Source organism: Ochlerotatus camptorhynchus, unplaced genomic scaffold (genome assembly GCF_037179485.1).
Source record: "Ochlerotatus camptorhynchus isolate MF236.1 unplaced genomic scaffold, CSIRO-AGI_Acam_v1.1 ptg000295l, whole genome shotgun sequence".
In the NCBI taxonomy this organism is placed as follows: Eukaryota; Metazoa; Arthropoda; class Insecta; order Diptera; family Culicidae; genus Ochlerotatus; species Ochlerotatus camptorhynchus.
The window spans coordinates 1-25,304 of NW_027040784.1; the positions used below are offsets into that span (position 1 = coordinate 1).

General features: G+C 39.5%; 1 protein-coding gene across 3 annotated transcripts; it reads right to left on the minus strand.

Annotated features, from left to right (window-relative positions):
- Positions 1–5,071: 5,071 nt before the first annotated feature.
- On the minus strand, positions 5,072–13,118 carry LOC135706927 (mucin-2-like). 3 transcript variants are annotated; one of them, XM_065228611.1, is made up of 10 exons: positions 12,871–13,094; positions 12,343–12,804; positions 12,034–12,288; positions 11,719–11,973; positions 7,231–7,550; positions 6,482–7,110; positions 6,197–6,346; positions 5,850–5,911; positions 5,524–5,780; positions 5,072–5,453 (listed from the first exon to the last, which is right to left on the minus strand). In XM_065228611.1, the coding sequence occupies exons 1-10, from the start codon at positions 12,886–12,888 to the stop codon at positions 5,219–5,221; spliced, it is 2,643 nt and encodes an 880-aa protein (XP_065084683.1). In that variant the 5' UTR covers positions 12,889–13,094; the 3' UTR covers positions 5,072–5,218. The 3 variants fall into 3 exon arrangements, with proteins under 3 accessions (XP_065084683.1, XP_065084682.1, XP_065084681.1); XM_065228610.1 differs by adding an exon at positions 13,103–13,118 and having other exon boundaries at positions 5,073–5,453; positions 6,482–7,550; positions 12,871–13,022; XM_065228609.1 differs by having other exon boundaries at positions 5,073–5,453; positions 6,482–7,550.
- Between the last annotated feature and the right edge of the window lie 12,186 nt (positions 13,119–25,304).

Consider the following 25,304-nt stretch of genomic DNA (forward strand, 5'->3'; position numbering starts at 1 on the left):
TCAATTGATAAAAAAAATCACTGGATAACCGTTCAAAAGACAGTTTTAACGTGTGAAATGCAATGTCTCTTAAATTCTGCTAATGTTGTTGCACGTTCAATGTGTCTAGGCATCGAATTGAAAACATTTATTCCTTTAAAAAATAATGAATTCTGTGAAGCACAAGTCAAGAAATGTGGTGTTCTTATTTCATCCGCGTGTCTAGTATTATATCTATGATAGTCACTTCCTCTTTCAATTCGATCGCACAAATATCGAGGCAGTAAACCGTTCAACTTTAAAAATGAACACCATAGTCAAATAAACAATTCTTTGCTTCACCGACAACCATTATAAGGCGTCTAGCATCAAAGTTGAGGAAGTGAATCTATTACATTTCAAAATCAAACGCATTATTTTATTCTGCAAGCGCTGTAATCTCGATATTTGTGTTTCATTGGACAGAAATAAAATGGATGGGCAAAAGTCTAGATGAGGAGAGATGATTGATTTGTATAGCTGTATTTTACTGGCAATAGTTAAATCGTTTTTCAATCGACATAGAATTCCATACTTCTTGGCAATTTTCTTGATGACATTGTCAATGTGAGAGTTGAACTTAAGTTTGTCATCAATAATCACGCCAAGATATTTAATCTCCTGAACGCAATCGTCTCATCATCAATTACAACAAAGACGTTCTCATTTAATCGATTCCGCGAAATTACCATAAATTTAGTTTTACTTGTATTCAATTTTAACTGCTTACACTTCAACCATCTACTTAGATACTGCAAATCTTCATTCAAGTGTGAGACGACAACTTCTAAATCCTTAGCTGCAATGAATAACACAGTATCATCTGCAAAAAGATTAATGTCGCAAAACCGTAAAACACGTCGCAAGTCATTAATATACATAATAAATAACAGGGGCCCTAATACACTTCCCTGGGGCACTCCAAGGTTGTTCCCCACGGGACTGGAAACAGAATCATTAAAAATAGTCCGTTCAGTTCTGTCAGACAAATAGCTTTCAAACCATTTATATGCAGTACTCGTAATTCCAAAGCGCTTGATTGTACTTAACAGTAAGGGCCTAGAAATTGTTTCAAAACCGCGTTCCAGATCCAAAAACACAGCAACAATCGTATCTTTACGTTCCAAGTTGTCTTTCCACTTTGCTAACACCAAATTCAATGCAGTTTCACAAGAATGACCTTCCCGATATCCCGATTGTTCTGGTATCAACAAAGAGTTGCTATTCAAATACTCCAACAGCTGGCCTTTAACAACAAGTTCTAAAATTTTCTCTAATGTGTGCAACATGTTGATGGGACGAAACTCTTCGGCTTTAATCGTTCCAGCAACTTTTTGAATAGGAACCACTAATGATTCCTTCGAAATTTGTGGCACATGTCCATTATGCAATGATTTATTAATAAGGTCCAGAAAGATGTGGCCAATGACATGAAAGCAATCTTGAATAACTCTAGCATTAACATTATCTACTCCAGCCGATTTTCCTAATGAAAAACAAATTACTCTAAGTTCATCTAATGTAATTGGGTGAAAAACTTCAAATCTACAACTACTATTAACTGGCTGTTTTATTTCGTCAGGTTCATCGACCAATTCAATGGATTGATTAATCAATGAAACACTGTCTACGAAATAATCATTAAACTTAGCTGCAATTACTTGTTCTGACTGTTCTAATGTGCCATTAAAAGTTATGGACCGCGGTTTGCAATTACTAGGGTTTAATAAAGATTTCAAAATTTTCCATAACTCTTTGCTGTTGTTTTGATGCTGATCAATCTTCCTTTGAACATATTCACAACGAGTTTTCTTTATCGATTGTGAATACTTATTACGCGCGATTGTGTACCTAGTCCAATGATTGTCATTATTAGATCTACAAAACTTTTTGTACCATTTATTCCTTTTCCGTTTAAGATGCAAAAGATCCAAATTGTACCAGCTGTTCTTCAAAGAAACAAACTTTTGCTCAACTAGTTGATTGGTATACGTTTTCAAAGCGTTATTAAGAACAGCTGTAGATTTATCTAAGTTACCGGCCGCGAATGGAAAATCCAGGCTTCTCTCAACATTAATTTTGCTGACTGGTGCTCAAGAAATTTGATGAGTCTAAGCATAGAAAAATGTAACATTATTTCATATCACCGAAAAATTGAACCAATCATGTTTGACTATGTTCTCTACGGACGCTGTCTTGCTCGTGTAGAGCACATAAAGGATCTCGGCGTTACCTTGGACTGCAGACTCACTTTCAGAATCCACTACAATGACATCATATCCAGAGCTAATCGACAATTGGGCTTTATTTTCAAAATTGCCGACGAGTTTCGTGACCCGCTATGTCTCAGGTCACTTTACTGCTCGCTTGTGCGATCCTTATTGGAGTCAAGTTCAGTTGTTTGGTGCCCTTTCCATGCTAGCTGGATCACTAGAATTGAATCCGTTCAACGCAAGTTTGTGAGATATGCTCTTCGTTTCCTCAACTGGCGTGACCCAACGAACTTGCCACCGTACGAGGAGCGTTGCCGTCTCCTGGGAATCGAGCCATTAGAGGTGAGACGGACGGTCGATTTTTATGCCTCAGAAAAATCCCACCGACCTCGGCTGGGATTGAACCCAGACCCATTGGGGTAGAAAGCTGCAAACACCAGGTAGAAAACTCAAGCGATCTTTTTTAAAGAACTGTCACTCCTTCTTCCCGGACGTTTTTCCAGTTTATGTTAGCGTGGGAAGTCATTTCGTTAGGTGGACCTAGGAATATCGTGCAATAGCCTAGGAAAACCCTCAAATTATCTTGGAGATATCAGGAACTAGTGGTGATATTCCCTCCTTTTTTCTGAACAAGCAATCCAGTTTCGTACAACTTTGACTCAGGCGTCATTTCGATTAGATGAGTCGTTTTCATGCTATGATTTATTGAAAAATATCGAATATGGCATTTTGAGAATTAAGGCGTGAGTAAAAAGACCGAATTCCAGCACAAACTTGGTTCATTGCTTTTAGAGAACAATTATGCGAAGTTTCATGGAATTCGGAGAGGGAAAAATAAAATCGATTCGTCAGTAGGCGTGGAACTGCTCCTGTAGCAATCGAAGTGTCTGTCCTGTCTTGTGTCTAGCTACTTTTTGTGTATCGTTGAATTTTGGCAACCAATCATAAGTCTTCTCAAGAGAGATCCACACAGAAAAACAAAACTACCCACCGCTTGGGTTTTTTGAACTCAAATTTGAGTTATTTGACCTCTGCCCGTTTCATTTTCTCTCGCTATTGTTGTCAAAAATAGAACGAAAGATTCGACTCAACCGTCTAGTTCCCTACGAGAAGCCAAAATTGAGTAATATGCGATATACCCAAATTTGAGTTAATTGAACTTAATTTTGGGTAGAAAAAATTGAAAATAACTTAGCGATGGGTAATTTTTTTTGCCGTGCTTAAATGCAAACTACTTTGAGCCGGTTTACCCAAATTTGGCTTATCGTACGGAACATGGGAGATGAGTGAAAAGAACTTAATTTTGGGTTGTTTTGAATTTCTGTGCAGAACTATTTTACCCGTCACTGCAGTAGTCTCCCAATTGGGTCAATCGTCGTATCAGCAATAAAACGGAGATGTAGATAAACATATCAATTGCATCCTTGTGTACCTTTTTCTTTATCCTCTCCTTGTTATTAAATTGAATCCCGTAGCCGTAACCTGAGTAAGCCGCGAGTATTCGGCCCCCTTTTTCTACTAACTTTACCTGAGCAAAGACTAGCATCAAAATGAAAGCAAATAGAAATCAAATTTTGATATCAACATCAAACTGAAACCATAATTTGATTTCAGTTTACGCAATTGACAAATTTGATAACAAGTTTTGATTTAATTTTGCTGTACATTTCTTTTTCAAAAATATCCCGAGCAAAGTCCAACATCAAAATGACAGCAAATTGAAATCAAGTTTTGACATCAACATCAAACTGAAATCTTAATTTGATTTCAGTTTACGCAATTGACAAATTTTGTTTTCATTTTGCTGTACATTTGCTCTTCATAAATATGTTGTTGCGGGTTTGTTTTCATTGCCTTAGCATAACATCAAATTGAATACTTGTTTTGTTATCAACATGAAAAATTGATATCAAATTGAGTTTTCAGTTTGCTCTCACTGATAGCAGAAATAGTTTTCAATTTTATGTCACAGGAAGATTTTGCTCTCAATTTTGATATATTAACCGTTAAAACGACCAAGTGTCTTGAAAAAGAAAAGTGAAGAAAAGAGATATTTGGTTGCTGTGTGGTTGGAGTGGAGAGAAAAATATGCGTGCAATCATCGGGAATGCGCTCCCGGGTGAAGTGATTTGGTGAGTACGTTCCAGTTGAAGATTGTTGACAAGTGTATTTGTTGTAATGCAAATTATGGTTTAGATGACGCATGGCTTCACACATTTTGTGTATCCAAATAAAACATATTACATACTAAATACGCACAGGGCATCGTCCGCTGACCATTGCCGCGGGTATATCGTGGGAGTCCCAGGTACCCGGTTCAAGCTTTATTTAGCGGCGGTGGCTCTTCTTGACCTTCTATCCCCTGAGTAGTTAGTGTGAATAAGGGCGTCTATGTGATGTTTTGCTGTACCTGTTGTGGACATCTAGTGCATCCTGTTCCCTTAACTTGTTGAGGACACCCTGTCTTGCCTCAAAAGTTACCCTTTTTGAAGTACTAGTCTTCACAACATAAAGGGCACCATTACGGAGCATGAGATTTGATCAAATTATTCGCAGTTCTACTTGTCCAACGCCCCCGGCTGGGTGAGGGATAGAGGATGACACACACACATACATTAACCGTTAAAACGACCAAAACGACAGCAACCTGAGCAATCATTATCAGCGAGATCACAACATCAAATTTAGATTTCAATTTGATCTCAGACTTTGCTCGGGTTAAGAAACATTGTAAAAATCATAATGAATAATAATGGCTCCGAAAAGCTTCCACAATTGAGATTGATAAGTAAATGAATTTAAAAAAAACATGATAGAAACGTATTGTATAAAGATAGTAAAGGAGGTACGTAAATAGAATTGTAAACGAAATCCTGGTGAATTAACTCTTTGTTAGGACTAGGTCCCACTTCTGAGGCAACCGATCTCAGTAGACAGCACTGACTTAAGCCAAAACCATTTCACATTATGTAATATGTACAGGCTTATTAAAAATCACAACTATTACCTTCTGACATATGCTCAAAGTAAGCTTCCTTCTCCTGATGAAATAGTTCACAGAATTTGTATCCGACTTGTCCGAGCAAGAACTTAGACTTTTCTACGGACAAGTCAATGGGCACCTTGGTTAAATTGGCATCCCATAAGCTGGTATCAGCCTTCTGAGCATCTAGATTCGGGTCAGCGAAACCAGCTACTTCCATCTGTCCATGATCATTGTACCTGTAAAGAGAGAAAGAGGAAAAAACACATTAGCACTGGTGGCATACAAACCTTCATAGATGATCTTTACTTCAGTTTTCGGAAGGCAATGAAACGGCAAAATATGTTAGCCGCATCCCTCGATCGTGCTGCAGCAGAGCGTCCACACTCTCTACAACGCGATAATCGGGGAGCTACCTCATAGCACGGTCCATGTTGCAGATAGGGATCTGTAGAACGGGCCAGCTTCGGTTTCTTCCGTCTGACTAAGTCGAGTCGCTTAGCTGGGTCCTTACGTTTCACCGGAGGCCTGTCAGGATCCGGTTTAATAGCCAACGGGTCAATAAGCTAAAAACAGAGCAGAAATTTGAGAATTCTTGCCCAGCTTAGTGGTCGTTAAGGGGAGAAATGCTTTACCTTCCTGTGTTTCTCTTTGGATGAACTTTTACTGGTCATTCGATATTTGAAAAGATCTTGGTCTAAAAAAAATATTAAAAGATAAAACATGCAACAGTGTTTGACCGCAAAATACAGAGTGACATTCAAATTAAATTCATTGCATACTGCGATTATTATTAATTTTATCAATATGTATACCGGTGGACACATAATTGTCCCATGTTATATTTATGAAATTTCATATACAAATGGAATAGTCCACCGGTAGTATATTGAAAACAACATTACGGAATTTCACTAGGCGTGGTTCTTCAAATTTAAAAAAGCAAAGACCTGTTTTATGAGTATGTAGGTAGACAACTTACTGGTCTGATTCATGTGATTCGTTTGCAAGGCTCCCGCTGTTGTTACGTTGCCAGCTGTTGCAGCAATCCTACCTACGAATGATACACCCTTTGTCTGACCTTGTGGATTAGATGACACCTGTTGCATGTTGGCAATTTGCAATAGTTCCACTATGGAAGTGATACAAGTTAGAAAACAAAACATGCCAATAAGGCCGATCAATACAGTTATAAATTTGAATAGAAACATTATAACAACCAATTTTAGCAGCATTGATCTTGCCATTCATAATTCAACCAACTTACGTAAAGTTTTCTTTTGTTCGAAAATCTTTCCGGATCCGTTGAGATGTTCTTCGGACTTAATCGACGGTTGCTCTTTCCAGACCACATTGTGCTGGTATTTAGATGTCCCACTATCCGAATTGCTAGCTTTAGCATTAGCATAAGCATCGTAATTGACACGTTTTTCAATTTTGACCACCTTTTGTGAGCTGTTGAACAGAATGGATGACCGATTGCCAGTAGTACGGTATTGTGTCGAGGACTGTAAACTGTAGTCATCGAATCCAATATTCGGTGTGTTGTTTTGAGATGCAGATGACGGTGGAGTTGGTATTTTTGTATCCAAATTTAGGACTCCATCGGCTGCAGTAACTGAAGCTGGCTTACTGAATTTCGGTGTAATACTGTTGAGATTTTTTGCGCCATAGTTCATAGTTTCTTTAACCGGTAAAGGACTGGGAGTCAAGGGTTTAACTGGGATGGAAGTTTGCGGTGATACGAATGAAGATTTTGGAGTAGTTGAATGAGCTGGGGGCGGTTCGACTAAACTAGCAATCGCGGAGTCTTGATTTCGCTTAGGCGTACATAAACCCATTGAATATGAATGACTTGTTGATGGTGATACACTTTGACCAGTGGATGACGTGGAGCTTGAAGTCGATATTGTAGGTTTCCCGTATACATGAGAGGGGGCAGGTGAAGATATTTTAGGTTTATTTACAATTACAGTCAAATCTGGTCGATTCCCAATGTTGGGCACCGGAACTGACCTGGTAGAAACGATCACCGTTTGCTGTCTTGGTGGTACAACTTTAGATGTAGCACCACTAACGACCCGTTGCTGTGCTGGCAGGCTCGACGGGGTCGAGAGTTTTTGCGTGTGTTGTACTATTTTGTTTTGAATTTGTCGATAGAACTCATCGTGGTTTATCTTAATGCTGGATGGCTTCAAACGCGACTCTATTGGTTTTTTCTCTAGTGATGACGAAGAAGCGTGTTTCGATTTGCTCGAGTGTGCTGCCATCATAGCATCAAGCGACGGTAAGTTTGGATTGTTGGTTCCGGGCGTTGCTTTTCGGTCAATTGTTAGCTGAAAGTAAAAAATAGAGGGCATTATTTTATGATTCACTGCGGGCTGGTAATTTTTTTTACGTAGGATTACGCGGTCGTTATAAGCTTAAGCCACGGTGCATAATGATTGCATAGAACATGGGACATTTATGCGTATAACGGCAGTACGTCTTTTGGCACATATTTGGGGAGCAATTTCAAAAAACCAAAATTAACCGCATTACGAAAAGTGGTCAGGTTTTGACCACATATAACCCTGTCAATAGTGGATGGATTTTAATTCTAAACAAGCCAATCGATTACAAATCTGCTTAATTGAACACTTTATTCATTTTCAATAGGTCACTACTGAAAATTACACACATATCCAACTGTTGCAATAATGATCAAAATTATCCCCGATTGCCTGCAAACAGCGCATTCCCTAACACAGATTTCAAAATCTAATTGGATCCTGTCTCCCTGAACGGTGCTTATTCAATCACCGTGTGTGGTGGTGTTTGGTCGGTCGTCAGCAGCAGCAGCAGCAGCATCGGCGCGTAGCGTTGAACATTGTACACAACGAAAGGTTGCCCGCAAGCAGCGAACTGCAGCGCACATGAGCGTCCATTCATCGAAGAAGGAGGAAGAAGCCTCACCGCTACTACTGATCTGGATCCATCTTCGTTAATCGCTGTGGCCCATCTATGCCAAGCGCGTTACCCTCGTTCAAAACAACTTACAGCTCGCCAGCCTCATCCATGTTGAACACCCTAATAGCTCAGCATTACTCAACCATCATGACAAAACGGTCCTTTTCAGGACCACCATAAATTTGATAAAGAGTATTTTTTGGACATTTGTCAAGACTAAAATCTGAGTTGTTTTTAATTTGTCATACTTATTTATTATCATGTATTGTATTTCAGTATATATTTTATACACATTACATTTTTAACTTTTATCATTAAAGTTGTAACTGGACAATGGAGTGGAGTGCCAGCCGGAGTCCAGGAGGAAATATGTACTGCCATTTTACTCCAACAGTTGCAATGAATTTGACGCGCTCTTCTCAAACAAACCATCCCGTGGAAAGCATAATATGTATTGAAAAATTTCGTAGTTCATTTTGCTGAATCATATTGTTGGAAGGAGATTCTCTTATTCCCGCGGTGTCTCTGCTTACGGGCCCGCCCAACCCTTTTGGCCCTTCATACAGCAGTATGTTGAATTCATAATGATTACGAAAATTGATCTTGCTGTTGAGTGGAACCGCATGCAGGGCAAGACCCAAGCTAGGATAATGGTTTCGTACATACATACATATATACATTTGTCAAGGTCATCAATCGGATGTCAGTTCCCATATTTTAAAATCTAACATACCATATATTTTTAAGGCAACATTGGCAGTGTTTCAGAATCCAATGTCGGTCCCGGCATGAAAGTGGTCTGATTTTGATCCAGAAATGATGGGTTTTAATTCTAAATACGCAAATCGATAGGAAATTTTTCTACGAACCTGTTAAAATTAACGATTTGTCATTTTTCAAAATGTCACTATTGAAAATTGTACGAATGTGCAACTGTTGCTATCATAATTAAAATGGTCACCGATTGCTTGCGAAAAGTGCTTTCCCTAACACAGATTTCAAAATTGAATTCCATCCGGTCTCACCGCGTGTGGTGAGTGGTGGTGTTCTCCACTATACAACAAAAGGCTCCCCCCAAAAAGCTAGCCATCAAGGCTGCCCGCAACCGCTGATCGGATTGAGTTGCTCGTCGTGAGCCGTTTTGTAAACAAACTTTTTAAGGCCCTTAACACGCGAACCGATAGAGGCAACTCTCACCTTTCCGAAAGTGGTATTGGTTTGTGTGGGCGTACTTTGGTTAGCATGTAAAGGGCCTTAGAAAGTTTGTTAACAAATGCTTTTGTGCCGTTATCAAATGTTACGCCTGAAATATAAGTACTTGAACAAAAATAAATAAGTTAACTCAAATGCTTTAACCGCATATGTACCGAGAGAATAATATAGTAATCGAGTACAATAAACTCAGGGGAAAACAATATCTACAAAAGATTAAGTTATTAATTGTCACATACCTCTAATTTTACTTATTTATTAAAGTATTCCTCTCCTTGTTAATCTGCTTAATGCTTTTGGTCTGCTTGCGTTTTCTTATTGCGCTAAATAGGCAGATTTATTCTACAATTCCCTGCATCCTAACTCTTTTGTTAATCTATTTAATGTCATTAGACTGTCTGAATTTTCTTATTTAAGTTCAAATGATTATGATAGGTATCTCATTAGCCTAATTTAATAAATAATTGAAATCTCTAATCTACCAAATCAATCATAACCCATGCTTTATTAACTATCTACACTTGTGCTTGTAATCAAAAATTTAACGTGTTTCAAGTACTTTTTACTTTGATCGAAGACAACATATCAAGAAGACTGGCAACCACCCTACTGCTTTCTCTCTGAGATGACCACGTTGGTCATGACGAGAGGAGCAACACAATAGTTGGGTAAAGAAGAATTGCATTATAGCACACCATCAACTGGAAATGCTCTCGTAAACGTGGGGCTTTAGGTAGTGATGAAACGTCGCTAGAACTATTCCACAGCCGCAGTCAGTTATGAGCAAAAGGAGGACGCACATCTTTTACCTGTAGACTTGAAGACATACTTCAAGTCTCCGCGTACATCGTACGGGTTAGGCAAAAGATGTGCGCCTGACTTTTAAAAACTGTCGCCGCTCATTTTCAACTTCTATTCAACTTTCATACTGCCGTACTCTAACGGAACTATACACCTACCCTCTTCTAAAGATCATTCTCTAGCTAATAAATTATCACACTAAAGCTTCATGTTAGCATTTCCAACCAACTCTGAAAATCGCTAATTTCGCGTATGAAGTAACATAAAAACACTTTGAATGTCCAAACAGTTGTTCCAAAATATGGAAGGACTCAAATTTCACTGGCCCTAATTCCGTTGTTTATTAATCATCTGTGGTATATTTGCAATTCATTACTATCTCTTTCTTTATTCATTGCATCCCGGGCCCGAAGGACAACCAGTCTATCCCGACGTCAAAAGCAATCTCTCCTCATCCCTCCCTCTGATGATTTCTGTGATGTTCATTTCATATCTTTAAACTTGCGTCCAACATTCAAATGTGAACTTGTGTGCAAGTTTGTACCAACTCCGTGATAGATTAACAAAAATGTGTAACATTTTTAAAGGAGACATCGTTCATCGAACTGCAACTGAAGCTTTGTTTCAGAGTCAAACTAGTAAACATTTTGGAGTCACAACAATCCTTACTTTACTTAAATAACATTTGATAACGGCACAAAAGCATTTGTAAACAAACTTTCTAAGGCCCTTTACACGCGAACCAAAGTAAGCCCACGCAAACCAACAACATCATCGGATATCATTTAACTATCATAACTATCGCCTTTCCGCAAGTGGTATTGGTTTGCGTGGGCGTACTTTGGTTCGCGTGTAAAGGGCCTTAGAAAGTTTGTTTACAAATGCTTTTGTGCCGTTATCAAATGTTATGCCTGAAATGATGTTGAGTTGTCAATGTATCGCACTTGTTGGCGCTTACATTTTTGGTGTACTATACAGCAAAAACCAAAACGACAATGCTGCCATTTACATTTACCAGCCCCGGTGTTCCCTATTTATACCGACATCAGCAAATATTCAAACCTTTTATTAGAGTAATACCAAAGACGACCGTTATGAAACAGGTACAATTACGTCATCTGCCGCTCAAAGGTAAATGTTTCGAACGAATTTGATAGCAAAGATAACACATTCAGAAGAAAGGTATGTGTATTTGCTCCTTTTTCTATGTGTTGCTTCCACCTTCGCTCAAGTGCAGCGCTACTGTATATGTCGCTTGGATTCTGGCAAAGTTGCCAGTCTTCTTGATGTGTTGTCTTTGGCAATACCGAAGACAACATATCAAGAAGCGACAGATAGAGCGTCATCATTAGAAACGCATCAAAATTTGATATGGTGCAGCGCTACTGTATCCGTCGCTTCTTGATATGTTGTCTCCGGTAATAACAAACGTGATCCTACTTTTTAATGTGTCTATTTAGTGATCATCATAATAGCACAGTAAAGATTGGTATAAATATTGCGAGAACAGCCAAAAACCTGTACTTAATCAGCACAACTTACCAGAACATTTCCATTCGGCTTTCGCTCACTATTGGAAAGCATCTCGGCAAAGGTCAATGCTGCACCATCCTTTCCGTTCAGGATCAAAGGATTAGCCGCTGGCGACTTTCTGGGCTTTTTTGATGGCAAATCTGCTTCAGGAAGCGGCTTTGCCAGATGTCCACTGCCTGGCTCTATTTGAGACGATATTGGTGACTGGTTAGCGCTTGATGAGTACTGGCCACCTTGTGCTGGTTTCTGTGGTTGAGCAGTTTTCTATTAATCGATATAATTTTGTTAAATTTAAATTCAAGCAAAAAAAAATCTCGAATTTACCTTCTGTACAGCAGTTCTGGTCATTTCTAGTAAATGTCTCGCGTAGGCATTTGCAAAAGTTTCTCTATACCTGTGGCTTTCGTCCATAATACGCTCAACTGATTGAGATTGGGGCGCACTTGGAGTAGACCCCACGGAGGTCGATACGGCAGATCGACCAACTGCACTTCGGCCATCGTTCGTATTCTGCTGACTTTTAACCAATCCTGCTAAATTTATCGTGTTGATATTGTAGATGGTTGTTTTATATTGACTCTGTAAGACAAAATAAATGTGATCGTATTCCAAATCCATAAAAACTATTCTTACATCAGACGATCCTGGCGTCGACGGAGCATAAACGGAGACTGACGGTTCCACAGTAAAACGATTGGAATTGATCACACTTCTAGGAGGAGATGGTTGGCGAGGGCAACTTTTACTGTACTGCACACGCGAACGTTGTTGTTGTGGTAGTGTTTGTTGTTGAGAATTGGTTCTATTGCCGGCAGCTGCATTGAGGCGCTCTATTGCTTCGCGATAAGCTTGCTCGAATGTTTTCTTTTCCGTCACTTGCTGTCTAGCTGGCTGCTGCGGAACAGCGGTAAAGGAACTGGCAGGTTTACCTGCATAAGAATTAGCATACATTGACGGATTTTGTCGAGGCGGGGTGGTTGGGTTAGCGTTCACCACGCTAGATGCCGCAGCTTCCGCTTGTGATAATTGAGTTATTTTCATCATCTGTGTTTGGAGATCATTATGCATTTGGCGAAATAACTCGTAGGGGAACTCCTAGATTATTGCATAAATTTAGTAGTGGCATTAAAGATAAGCATTAAATATTATAATAACAATTACCTTGGAGTTGGATGACATTTTCTTGACCCCAAAAGATGCAGAAAGAAGCCAACAGATGAAGTTTCTTCACAGTACGGGCTGCTAATTCCTTCCGATATTTTCCACACCTAATTACAAGTTATCCATGGTTGAAGGATTCCTGATGGGGTAAACTATATTATTATTCGTTAGCATACTATTAATTGTTTATTAAACAAGCTAGAACACAAAATAAAATGAAGAATATTCACACCATTCACACTTTGTTTATAAGCTTTTGGAGAGGCTTTTAACTTTTACGAGACTGTCAATTGTTGAAAGTCGTGAACGTGCTCCGTTGATCGGCAAGGGATTTCCAACAAGTTTTGAAGTACACTCAAAAAATATTGAAATCTAAATATTATAAAAGTTACGCTAAATCGCAACTCTCCGTACACGCAGAAAAAAATAATTTAAACCTAATAATATTTGACGTAAATTTAATAAGAATTTCATTTTGTTTTGGCTGCAAAATGAAATCATTATTATTTCAACAATCCAGTATCTTTGATTAAAAAACCCATGGATTGTTAAATCAAAAAGAAAATCTTTTCGAATTTACAAGAGCTTTTATGGTTTTGACGTAAGCTGTCAAATTTGGCAGCTGGGTCAACAAAAAATATGTTTGTTTTTAAAAGAGATTTCTTGTTGATTCAATCATATTTATTTTATTAAGCCTGAAAATATACGCAGTAGAAATAAAAATATGTTTATTGATTCAATTTTTAATAATTTGCGATTATTTTTAGGTTTTGTTTTCTATTTGTTACCAACAGAATTACAATGAAATTAAAAAAAAAAACTTTCTGAGGCATAAAATCTCTCCGGTTCATGAGTTGATGGGTCGATAGGTAGGGTCCAGGTGTGGGAGCGGCCTTCCTGGCGTTGGGAGCATTGGTACTCAGTACTGAAAATAAGATTGACGGAAAAAATCAAGGAAAAATAGAAAAACTGTTTATATTTTGCAACAGCAGCATACTTACTTGCCTCTAGAGCTGAATGAAACGAGAAATTTTTTGTTATTGTTAACATTTTTGTCTGGGTTTTCACGAGGGAATGGTTGGTAATTATTTTTGCATTTATGGCCCGGGGAATTGACACAACAAATAAATGTTAAATTAAAATTAACTATTGCTGGCTTGATAATAGAATATTGTTATTTTTACAATAGTTGTAGTTGAAGAGTGGCTTATGAAAACAAAAAGAATCTTATTTTGAATTTATTTGAATAAATATTATCGAAACAATAAAATGCAATATAATTTCAACCGGAATTGTTTGTGTAAATACAAATAAAGTTTTTTTTGGTTCAATGCAAACAATTTTCTGTCCGTGTACTAGAAATACTCAGAGGGAGAGATGGGCGGAGAGAATGTTTTGAGCCAAATGAACTGTCATAATTGTAGGCACGAGAGAAATATATAAATAATTAAATATGAATTAATTGTAGAGAGTAATTGAAACACGTCTTTATCGGTTGACGTTGAACAGTTGAATGAAAAATTTATTCAGAATCTTAGCAACTAATAACAAGTGCATATAGCGACGCGAATTACTAGGTTGCTACGATCACAATACTCCTCCCTAATCCGCGACGCCAGTTAGCTTCCGAAACTTCTGCTGCTTCTGAACGGTCATCGGCTTCGTGAACCCATCGGCTGGCTGTTCCGTTGTCGACCTGTAGCTCAGTTGGACGACACCATGCTGCAGGCTATCATGCATGAAATGGTACCGTATACTGACGTGCTTGGTCCGGGGGTTATACGAACCGTTGTTGGCGATGCTGATTGCCGATTGATTATCGCAGCACACGGAAATCGGTTTGGCCTCGCAAAACTGCGACTGCAGATTACTCCACCACATAGCTTCCTGGATCGTGCGAGACATGGCCATGTATTCCGCTTCACAGGACGAAAGGGCTACGGTAGGCTGCTTCTTGACGTTCCACGAGATCGCACCTCCCTGCATCATGAACACATAACCGGTTGTGGATTTCCGGTCGTCCGCATCTCCTCCCCAATCGGCATCGCTGTACCCAACTATGTCCGCTGGACCGCTTGTCGAGTACTCTAGCTTCTTGGTTATTGTACCTTTCAGGTACCGGATTATCCTCTTCACCGCTTCCCAGTGAGGACGGCCAGGGTTGGCACTGTACTGGCTCACAACGTTAACGGCAAAAGCAATATCCGGTCGGGTGACTTGAGCTGCAAACGACAAACACCTGACTGCTTCCTTGTATGGCACTGACTTCATTTCTTCCATTTCAGATTTCGTCTTCGGTGCCATCGACTTGTCCAACTTGATGCTTGGATCTGCTGGTGTTGCAACTGGGTGGGCATCGGCCATACCGAAGCGATTGACGATGTCTTCGATGTAGGCTTGTTGATCCAACCACAGCTTGCCTTCTTCACGCTTCCTCGTGATTCTGATGCCAAGACATTGTTGCGCCTCCCCGAGGTCTTTCATTTGGAACCGCTTGTGCAGATGGGCCTTCAGCTTCTTCTTTTGCTTCCGATCGTTTGTGAAAATCAAGAGATCGTCGACGTAGATAGTCACAAACATCATCTTTCCTCCACGGATGCACCAGTACAAACAGGGATCCACGCTCGACCGTTTCAGTCCGAACTCCTGCAGCACCACAAACAACTGCGCGTTCCATACGCGGCTGGACTGCTTAAGACCGTAGAGGGCCTTCTTCAGTCTGCACACCTTTCCATTCGACGCATCGAACCCTTCTGGCTGGAGCATGTAGATCTCCTCGTCCTTCAGCTCGCTCTGCAGGAATGCAGTGACCGCGTCCATTTGGTCAATATCCAAGTTGTACCGCACCGCCAGTGCCATCAGATACCGGACGGTCGCGTACCGCACGACCGGGGAGTACACCTCGTCGTAGTCCAGACCAGGTCGTTGAGAGCAGCCCTTCACCACGAGGCGGGCCTTGTACCTCTGGATGGTTCCGTCGAGACCTCGCTTCGTTCGGTACACCCACTTGTTCCGAATCGCTTTCCGCCCTTCAGGCAGATCGGTGAGCACCCACGTGCTATTCTCGCTGAGGGATGCAATTTCCTCAAGCATAGCCGCAATCCAATGATCTCGGTCCGGCCGCCGCAGAACCTCATCGTAGCTCGTCGGATCATCCATCGTATCATCGTCGCTCGTCGTGTTGAAGGATAACTGAGGGTAATGAACACCACCAGAAAAGGAACCGTAACTAATAAAGTCATTATACTTGCCTGGATTACGGCGCTCCCGACCGCTGCGCCTTAACCCTTGCTGCAACTCAGCTGGTCTAATCAGTTGCGGTGGGAGCGCAAAATCGGCACAGGCATCCTCGAATTTGTCTGCCTCACTGGACGAACTGTCGACAACGACGATGTCTTCCTCCGTTGTTTCGGTTTCACCAGGATTGCCACCCGGTTGATCGATAACAACAGCAGGCCCGGCTGCACCAGGTACGACGATGCCATTCGGTTGTTCGCCTAGAGGAAGCACAGCGTGTTGACCATCTTCAGGAGTATCAGCTGCACCGGACTCAGGACGATCATGGATTTCATCCGAACAAAGCTCCATTAACTCCACCGGCTGCACTCGTTGTTCTGCCATACAGATAGCGACGCCTTCTTCCAGTACCATGACATCTCGGCTAACGTGGAAACGGTCATTCTCTGGATCATACACCCGGTAACCTTTCGTGTCTTCACAATAGCCGACGAAAATGCCTTTCTCAGATTTGGGATCAAACTTCTTCCTTTTCGCTTTCGGTACCAGAGTCATCACGCTCGAGCCAAAAATCTTGAGGTGCTTCAAATTCGGCTTCTTTCCGGTCCACGCCTCTTCCGGCGTTTTCTCTTCCAGGGAACGAGTAGGACATCGATTCACCACGTGAGCCGCGGTCAAAATAGCTTCTGCCCAAAACTCTTTTCCCAGCTTCGCATAGTTGAGCATGCACCGCGCCTTTTCAACCAGCGTGCGGTTCATGCGTTCTGCCGCCCCGTTCTGCTCAGGCGTATACTGGCACGTGGTTTGATGTCGAATCCCATCGGACTCCAACACCTTCCGGAAATCTGCATTCACGTACTCCTTTCCGTTGTCTGAACGCAAGATTTTTAGCTTCTTGCCCGTCTGTCTTTCCGCTTTGGCCTTGAACGACTTGAACGCTTCGAGTGCTTGATTTTTCTGCTTCAAGAAGTAAACCACCACCCGCTTGCTTGCATCGTCCAGGAACGTCATGAAATAACGGCTTCCACCCAACGACGAAATCTCCACTGGTCCGCAGAGGTCGGAGTGTACCAACTCCAACAGTTCTTCAGCTCTTGACTCGCTGCTTGGGAATGAACGCCTCGTATGCTTGCCCTCCAGACAGGCAACACATCCTTCTAACGACCCATCTTGGAAATCTATTCCGTTGGCGATTCGCTTGAGCTTCTTCAAACCACCTTCGTGAAGATGCCCCAGACGTCGATGCCAGAGCTCCATGCCGCTTGCCAAAAACGACTTCTCTGGCCAATTGACTCTGCAGAGGCCGGTGACAACCAGATCACCGTCTTCGTCCCGAACTTCGCATCTGTCTTTGGTGAAAATAACAGTTTTGCCCTTTTTGCAGATCGTACTTACGGATAACAAGTTGGTGGCTAGGTCGGGAATCTTCAGAACACCGCTGACATCGATTCGACCATCGTTGCTGTCCAACACGACTGAACCCTTCGCTACGACCTTCATAGTGGCATTGTTCGCCGTTCCGACGTTGTGGTCCATCTTGACTTGATCGAGAAATTTCTGATCCGGCCGTGCCATGTGGCAAGTGGCACCCGAATCGAAATACCATTCACTGGTGCTGACGTCTCCCATGGCAAAAATGGAACAGAGATCCTTGTGTTTGCTCGCCTTCGCTTGCTGCTGCTTCTCCGGACACTTGGCAGCAAAATGACCCGGCTTCTTGCAGGTGTAACATAACTTTTCGCCTTTGCTACCGTCCTTGGATTCACTTGGCTTCTTCCGGTTCGCTTTACTGTACAGGGCACCTTCCGCGCCGCTGCTGACCGGACCACGATCCAGCTTAACGTCCTGTAGAATTTTGGATTTCACTGCATCCGCTGTCAAAGCCGCTCCAGAGGCTTCGAGTCCCATTATCATGGGCTCGTACTGATCAGGAAGACCCATCAGCAACATCGCCGCGAGCCAGGAATCGTCCACCTTAAAGCCCACGGATGCAAGCTTGTGGCTTGTGCTCATTAATTCGTCCACGTACGCCTCAACGCTAGCACAGTTGATCAGCCGTACCAACGTAAATTTTCTGAGCAGTCCAATCTCCCTGGTTAGTCCACTGTCCTGGAATGCAGATTGCAGCTTCGTCCAGGCTTCCTTTGCTGTAACCGCATCCTGCGCCAGACTGTAATTGTAGCTCTCGAGGCTTAAGCAAATCGTAGCCAGAGCCTGCAACTTCAAATCCTCAGTAACACCTTCTCCGTCTCCGTCGATGGCAGACCAGCTTCCTTCACGGATTAGGATCATCCGCATCGCAAATGCCCACGTCGTGTAGTTCTCCCGGCCTCTTAGCTTGTCAATGGCTGGCAGTGCCACGGAACTTCTGGTGGCTCGAACGCTTCCAGCTTCAGTCCTGCCGTTTCCGTTGGCGCCTCCATCTCCTTGACCTTGCTGTCCGGATCCTAAACTTCCGCCTGTGGACATACTTCTTCTGGTCTTGCAATTTTAGAGTCTTCCGGTTAGGTATCCTGGGCCCATAACCAATTGTAGAGAGTAATTGAAACACGTCTTTATCGGTTGACGTTGAACAGTGGAATGAAAAATTTATTCAGAAACTTAGCAACTAATAACAAGTGCATATAGCGACGCGAATTACTACACACTAACTTTAGATTACTGGAGTCAGTAAAATTTTACTGGGTTTTTGAATTGCGGATCGCCCAGTAGTCATCACAGAAATAATTTGCATTACCGAACTGTCCGTAAAGTCAATCTGTCAAAAATAACTGTTCATTCAGTAATTGGTTCGAGTTGCGTATACTGGAAAACCCAGTAGTTTCTTTTTGTTTATTTTGCTGCAATTTAACTGAAAAGACAGTTATTTGGTTCATTATTATACCGTGTTACCCAGTTAATTTAAAAGTAGTGAATTTGCAGTCATAAAAGCATGAATCCTGGTGCAATTCACCGTTTATAATATGCCAATTAATATGACGACTTAATCCCTTGACGTACCCCGGAATAGCGCGTCGACAGTGAAAGCAAACAATGCAAACATCCATTTTGTTAATCAAAATTTGTTGGAGATCAAGGAACTGCAAAAAGAGTAAATAATAATTGTTGGTACTAACGAAATAGTACTTCAATTTCGCTGTCGAGCTTTCTCAGTTCCGTCATGATATAATTCAAGTTTTAACAAAACCGCGCGATTAAACACTTGCTCCCGGATTTTACTGAAGCTAAAATGGCGGCGGGAATAAAATTGACAGTTTAGAGTTTTACAATTCGTGGTCGGTAAAACAAGGTGGCTATTCTGCTGACCAGTCGGTAAAAAAAATAAAGACTACTTTGTGCACAGTAATTATTTTTACTGACTTTTCGTGAAATCACGAAAATTTGGAAAATAACGACTTTCTCAGTAAATAAATATTCTGTGTACAGTATTTTGCATCAAACGATACCGAAGTTCAGTTTGTGTTTTACAGAACATCGGTTATTTACCTGATTTAAACTGAATTTTCAGTAAATCCTTCGTTTTACCGTTTAAGCCCAGTACAAAAAAATACCGAACAACTAAATGCTGGATTAGTGTGTAGGTTGCTACGATCACAATAGAATTCAAATACAAATAATAATAAAAAAGTATACATCTATAAATAATTATATATAAATATAAATACAAATAATAATAAATATATAAATAATAATAATCAGCAAACAAATAACAAAATAAAGTGAGAAATACCAATGCAGTTCTAGTAGATTATATAGCAAATTAAAAATATGTAAAAGATTTAAGTTTACTCCCTTTTGAAAAGTCGAAAATAAATTGGTTAGAATGCTTTTCAATTTCGAAGCAAATGCTAAAAAAAATATTTCTGAGATCTCAGCAAGCCGTTGTAAAAAATAGAAAATAGGATCAGTTTTCAGACAATTATTGTAGTAACGAGTGGATCGAAAACAGCGAACCAAATGAAGAGAGGCGAGAAATCCGACAATAATCTGAGCAGAGTTCGAAATTTTCGCCTACTTGAGAAGAGAAACGTAATTTTTCACCTGCTAGGAGAAATAGATGAGAATGTGAGAAGCGAGAGAATATTATACGCTCACAGCAGTTTTCGAGAGAAAAGCAACAGCGATTTATTTTTTTCGGAGAGCATGAGCGGCAGATAAATCGTTTCTTTTTCAGTGAATTCTTGATGCCGATAATGATTTTTCACTTCTTTCATACACCTGAAAATTCACTTTCCGCACGCAAACGATGATCCGAAATTAAGAACCAAAACAACAGTTAGGGCACATCCATAAATTACGTGGAATCTGAGGAGTAATGGAGAGGTGGTTTCAACATTTGTAACGGACCATGTATAGGGTATAGAAAAAAAAACACCAAGAAGGGTAGGAGAAGGTCTAAAATTGGTAAGAAAATTGAATCGTCATTTATGGATGACCCTTATGATTTGACAGAAGGTATAAAAATGAAATAATAAAAAAATCTGCCGGACTGGTCGAAACCAATGAAATGCAAACAGGTAAGGCTATGTGAAATCATTGTCCCTTTCGTTCTGCCGCTGTTTAAATGGATGACACAGTATGATTTCACACTCCGTAAACCATTTAATCAGCGGAAGAACAAAAGAGACGGTGAATTCCCAAGCCTCAACAATTTGGGAGCCGAACAATTTGGGGTGGTATTTTTTTCGCTCATGGTAGTTTTCAGAGCCAAATGGGTGATGATAAAGTATTTTCGTTGGGTTTTGAAGAGAGATATTTTCGGATTATGTATGAGAGAGGATAATGAATTATCGATGAAAAAGGAGAGATGAAAATTTGAACGGTTCACAACTCACCGAAAAGTAGCTTGAGTGAGGAAATGCTTATCGTGCAGCTGAGTGAGAATTTCTATCTCTGAATCTGAGTCAATCGAACATTCCAAGTAGAATTTTTCTTATTCTTACTAGAATAAATTTGAGAGTATTGCAATCGAACAGAAATTCAATCACCTTTATGCTTCTCAAATTCAACTTGTTTTTGGAATCAAAAACAATATTCTAAAGGCCCAAACGCAATGTGGGCGGAAGCGGAACGGAAACGGAAAGTTTGACAGTTGTCACAAATGACATCAAGATGCCTAACCGAAGTCGATTTGATTCTAACTAGTTTTCAATCCGACAAGTAGGCTTACTCAGATCGGGCTTCTCCGCTACCGCTGCCGTTCCGCTTCCGCTGTCATTGCGCTTGGGCCTTAACTCTATTGATTAATTGATCTTCGCCGGTTAACGAATGGCACCAAGAAATGTGCAAAATATTGCGATGCAATCAATTATTATTTTGCACCTAAATCGAATCAAAAATACAACAACAATACAAATACAAATTCGTCAACGCGACTTTCTGTTTTTGGAACCACGGAGCCGGAATTATACACAACACGAGCCAATTCGAGCAATCAGCCGGTAATTCAACAACTTTTTTTATATGTTCGACTTCAATATATCAGCTGACGTGTTTCGTCATCGGCTACTTGGCCTTTTCCGTACCGTTGACCGTAACTATTTAGTTTAAGTTTTATTCATTTAGACAGTAATTGTCAGTTGAATTTTTCAACAAACAATAAACAATAAACAAGTCATGTGAAATGTTAGCTTCTAGCAAGGGTTGCAAGATAATTTAGGAACAAATCCCTGCTGCCGAATTGCATTTTGTTTTCTCCGCCTATCTCTCCCTCTGAGTATTTCTACACTGAAACAAATCGACATGTACCGTTTATTGGATCCATCTTATAACATAGCAATGTCAGCAGATTTATTCATTCTATGTGATGATTGATAGATTCCATTGGATTATCACTTAAAAGCTATGACTGCGATATGGAATGATTTCTATCGTAATTTCACATACTTAGTACTTGATAATACTTTGCTTCGAACGTGGTTAGCGATAGGTAATAAGTATATGAATATTGTTTGATATATTTCATGGTGAAAAACTGTTGATATGTCATGGGTGGGAACAGACATCTAGAAACTAATGGAAAATCATATAAGTTTGCTCTATGAGAAAATCCAGTAAAATATACCTGTTTTCATGATGAATATTGCTCACTAAAATGTATATCTTATAAGATAATGATGTATATTTTATTGGAGTTGCTTTTAATGATTTTTGACGTTTGTTGATATGTCGCGTGTAAACAGACATGAAGAAACTATTGGACTGTCATTTAACTTTGCAGTATAGGAAAACATGTATATCTCATTGGAATAGCTTCCTGTGATTTTTGAGGTTTAAAGATTGTAAACAGATCCATCACAATCATTTAATAGTCATATAGATATGCCTTTTAAGAAATCCAACAGCAAACGTTTGTTTTTGCATGTTTTTCTGGACTGAATATCGCTCCCAATAAAATACATCTTACATGATTGTTCTTTATAAATTATTGAAACAATTTTCAACGATGTTGTCGTACACTCATTAAAATGATTAGTTGAACTAAATACTACTAACAACAATGATACTGTATTGAATAATCTTTGTTTGTTTCCGGAAAAGAATGTATTGAGATTGAAAAAAAAAATGATTCTACTGCAATATTTACTTTGCTATGATTCTAATTGTAAGCCTTCTACACGGCTAATTCAGATTCCAGCCCTAGTACTCGAACTTCATGAACCAGTTACATCAACTTATATAATTTAGTCGTTGATTTATTGCACACAGGTGCATTAAGAAAGATTTGAACAAACCACACCACCGAAACGGAACATAAATTTGTCAGTGCTATTTGTCTTCACTCTAGCAAAACAAGCATAACGTTGCACTGCATTCCATGTCGGGAGAGCTGTTCTTACTTCATGCTATTTGAACGAGCTCAATCTTGAAGTCAGCCGTGGCCCAGTGAAATCGAGCGCAGAAACCGAAAGCATCACACCTCAACAGTCCTTGATCGAATCCCAAATCAGCTACAATAAAAAAAGGCACAACTGTGAAAGCTCCCACTGCCTGATGTTTATTTTTCGATTTATTTTTAGAAATCGATTAAATATATGTGTCAAAAGAAGAAGTAAATTTCATGTGATTTTCACACAAACTTTACTTCGATTGATTTATGACACATATATTATATTGTGGTGAAAAGTGTAGCTTATGCTTATGGGTTTCAAATCCATTTCAGTTAATTATTATAATTTGATCGATTTTCATTTATCATACGACGATCATATAAAAGTTACCAAATTATCAGCATTGTAAATGTATCAGATATTCATATAGAATTTACCTGGCACAATTTCAATCATATAATTTTCAATGGATTATCTTATAGCGCAAATTTATAAGATTTCCACATAACAGGAATATGTCATATTGGTTCAGTGTACTCCGTACCGACGCAAAGGTCGGTATAAAGCGAGGGGGACGGCACATCTAAATCTCAATTCTAGATGCTCGAAAAATCTCACACTAGCAAATCCATCTACGAAAAATCTTCTTTCATTTCGCGCATTAGCTTGCATCGCGCATCATATTTTCACAGGAAATCTTCAGAATCGTCATCAATCTTCTTTCTATCTACTCAGCTTGCGTGCAGCCAACCACAGCAAAACACAATCTTTTCTGCATCGTAGATAGAGTCGTCCCCCTCGGTATAAAGGGAGAGAATGCAAACTTAGTATAAAAATGGTTTATGCGTGCCATAGTATAAAATCGAAATATACTTTCAAAGCATAGATACGGTTTATTCGAGAGAATGTATTTTTCGCTTCTCTATTTTATTGATGGTAAATATTATTGTTTTCAAATAAAAATTAAAATTGTCTCAGGAAGCTTTTTAAATTAGTTTATTGTTTATGAATATTATTTAAAAAATACTTACAATTTTTATGCTGCCCAGCAGATCACAGGCGCAGTAGAAATCCGCCGGGATAAAGCTCTTCACCAGCAAGAAGCTCCGAAGGGAATCCAGATGTTCTTTTTCCTGTCATTTTAGTAAACACTGATCGAATTCCACTCCGTTATTCGGACTTAGTATAATTTTGACGAAAATTTTAATCGAACCAATGTATAAATTTTGAAAAATCATAAAATCATATAAATCAATAAATTTAATCTATATTCGCTTTGTAATATTTTTGAGTGCAGTGGGAAAAGTTTGGTTTTTTTGAGTTTTTTGACGAATTAGACCGGGAAAGTGCCGCTATAGTGTTCGTCGCGAGTTTTGGTGGTGATTGGATGTTTTTCAGGTAAGTTAATTCGAATTAATATAATGTAATGTAATTATGTTTTTTAGGACAGTGCACCTGCCCGAAGCCGAATCCCGGTAGGGAGTCATAAGCTGGATCCCGGCGGGGAGTTTGAAGCTGGATCTAGGAATGGGCGATGTCGATGCAATTTTTACAGAATCGATTTTTTTGCCTCGAAAAATCGATTTTTTTCATCCGATCTTTTTCTGTTCGATGTTTGACAGAATCGATTTTTCAAAGTTGATATCGATTTTTTACTCATTTAAACTTTTTTATAAAGCATTTAAAAAAACAAAACGCCTAAATTACCAAAGGAGAAAATAAAATCGCCGAACTCTTTTTATGTTGTTGTTGATTATGTTGAATCAAATGTTATCATTGAATTCTTGAAAAAAATGATAAACAAAATGGTATTTCACTATCCCAAAAATTTGTTTTTATTTAAAATCAAGCGATTTTAATTTCATCGTCCTCAAATTTGGCTAAACACCCTTTCAATCTTGGGCTTTATTTATTTGTTACTTTTTATGTTGTGTGTACTTTGGACCCATTCTTTCTAATTCATCCAGCTAATTTTGTTTGCAAAAAAAACACGCACTCCTTGATGCAAAAAAAAAAACATTGGAAAGGTGAGTTTGAATACCTACACACTAAGATTATTTAACAGATTTCTGTAAAATTTTGCCGAAATCTCAACAGCTGAACGTTCGGTAAACAATTTTACAGTTTTCCTGTAATTATTCACAGATACCTGTGAAAAATTCACAGATAATTGTGAAACATGACAGGAAATCTGCGAAACTGTTTACCGAACGTTCAGCTGTTGAGATTTCGGTAAAATATTACAGATTTCTTTAAAAATTTCTAAGTGTGTACAGAAGATTTTGAAAGCTCAGATATAGAGTTGAAGTTGAATAACACACTTAGAAAAAATCATGTAAATTTAGGTGCTCTGAGCCTGACATACAC

Coding starts and splice junctions, on each gene's coding strand:
- LOC135706927 (XM_065228610.1), bottom strand. Junction 7,551..11,718: donor AGCCGAATGGAAATGTTCTG/GTAAGTTGTGCT, acceptor TTTTACTTTCAG/CTAACAATTGACCGAAAAGC. Junction 5,781..5,849: donor CCAAAGAGAAACACAGGAAG/GTAAAGCATTTC, acceptor CTCTGTTTTTAG/CTTATTGACCCGTTGGCTAT.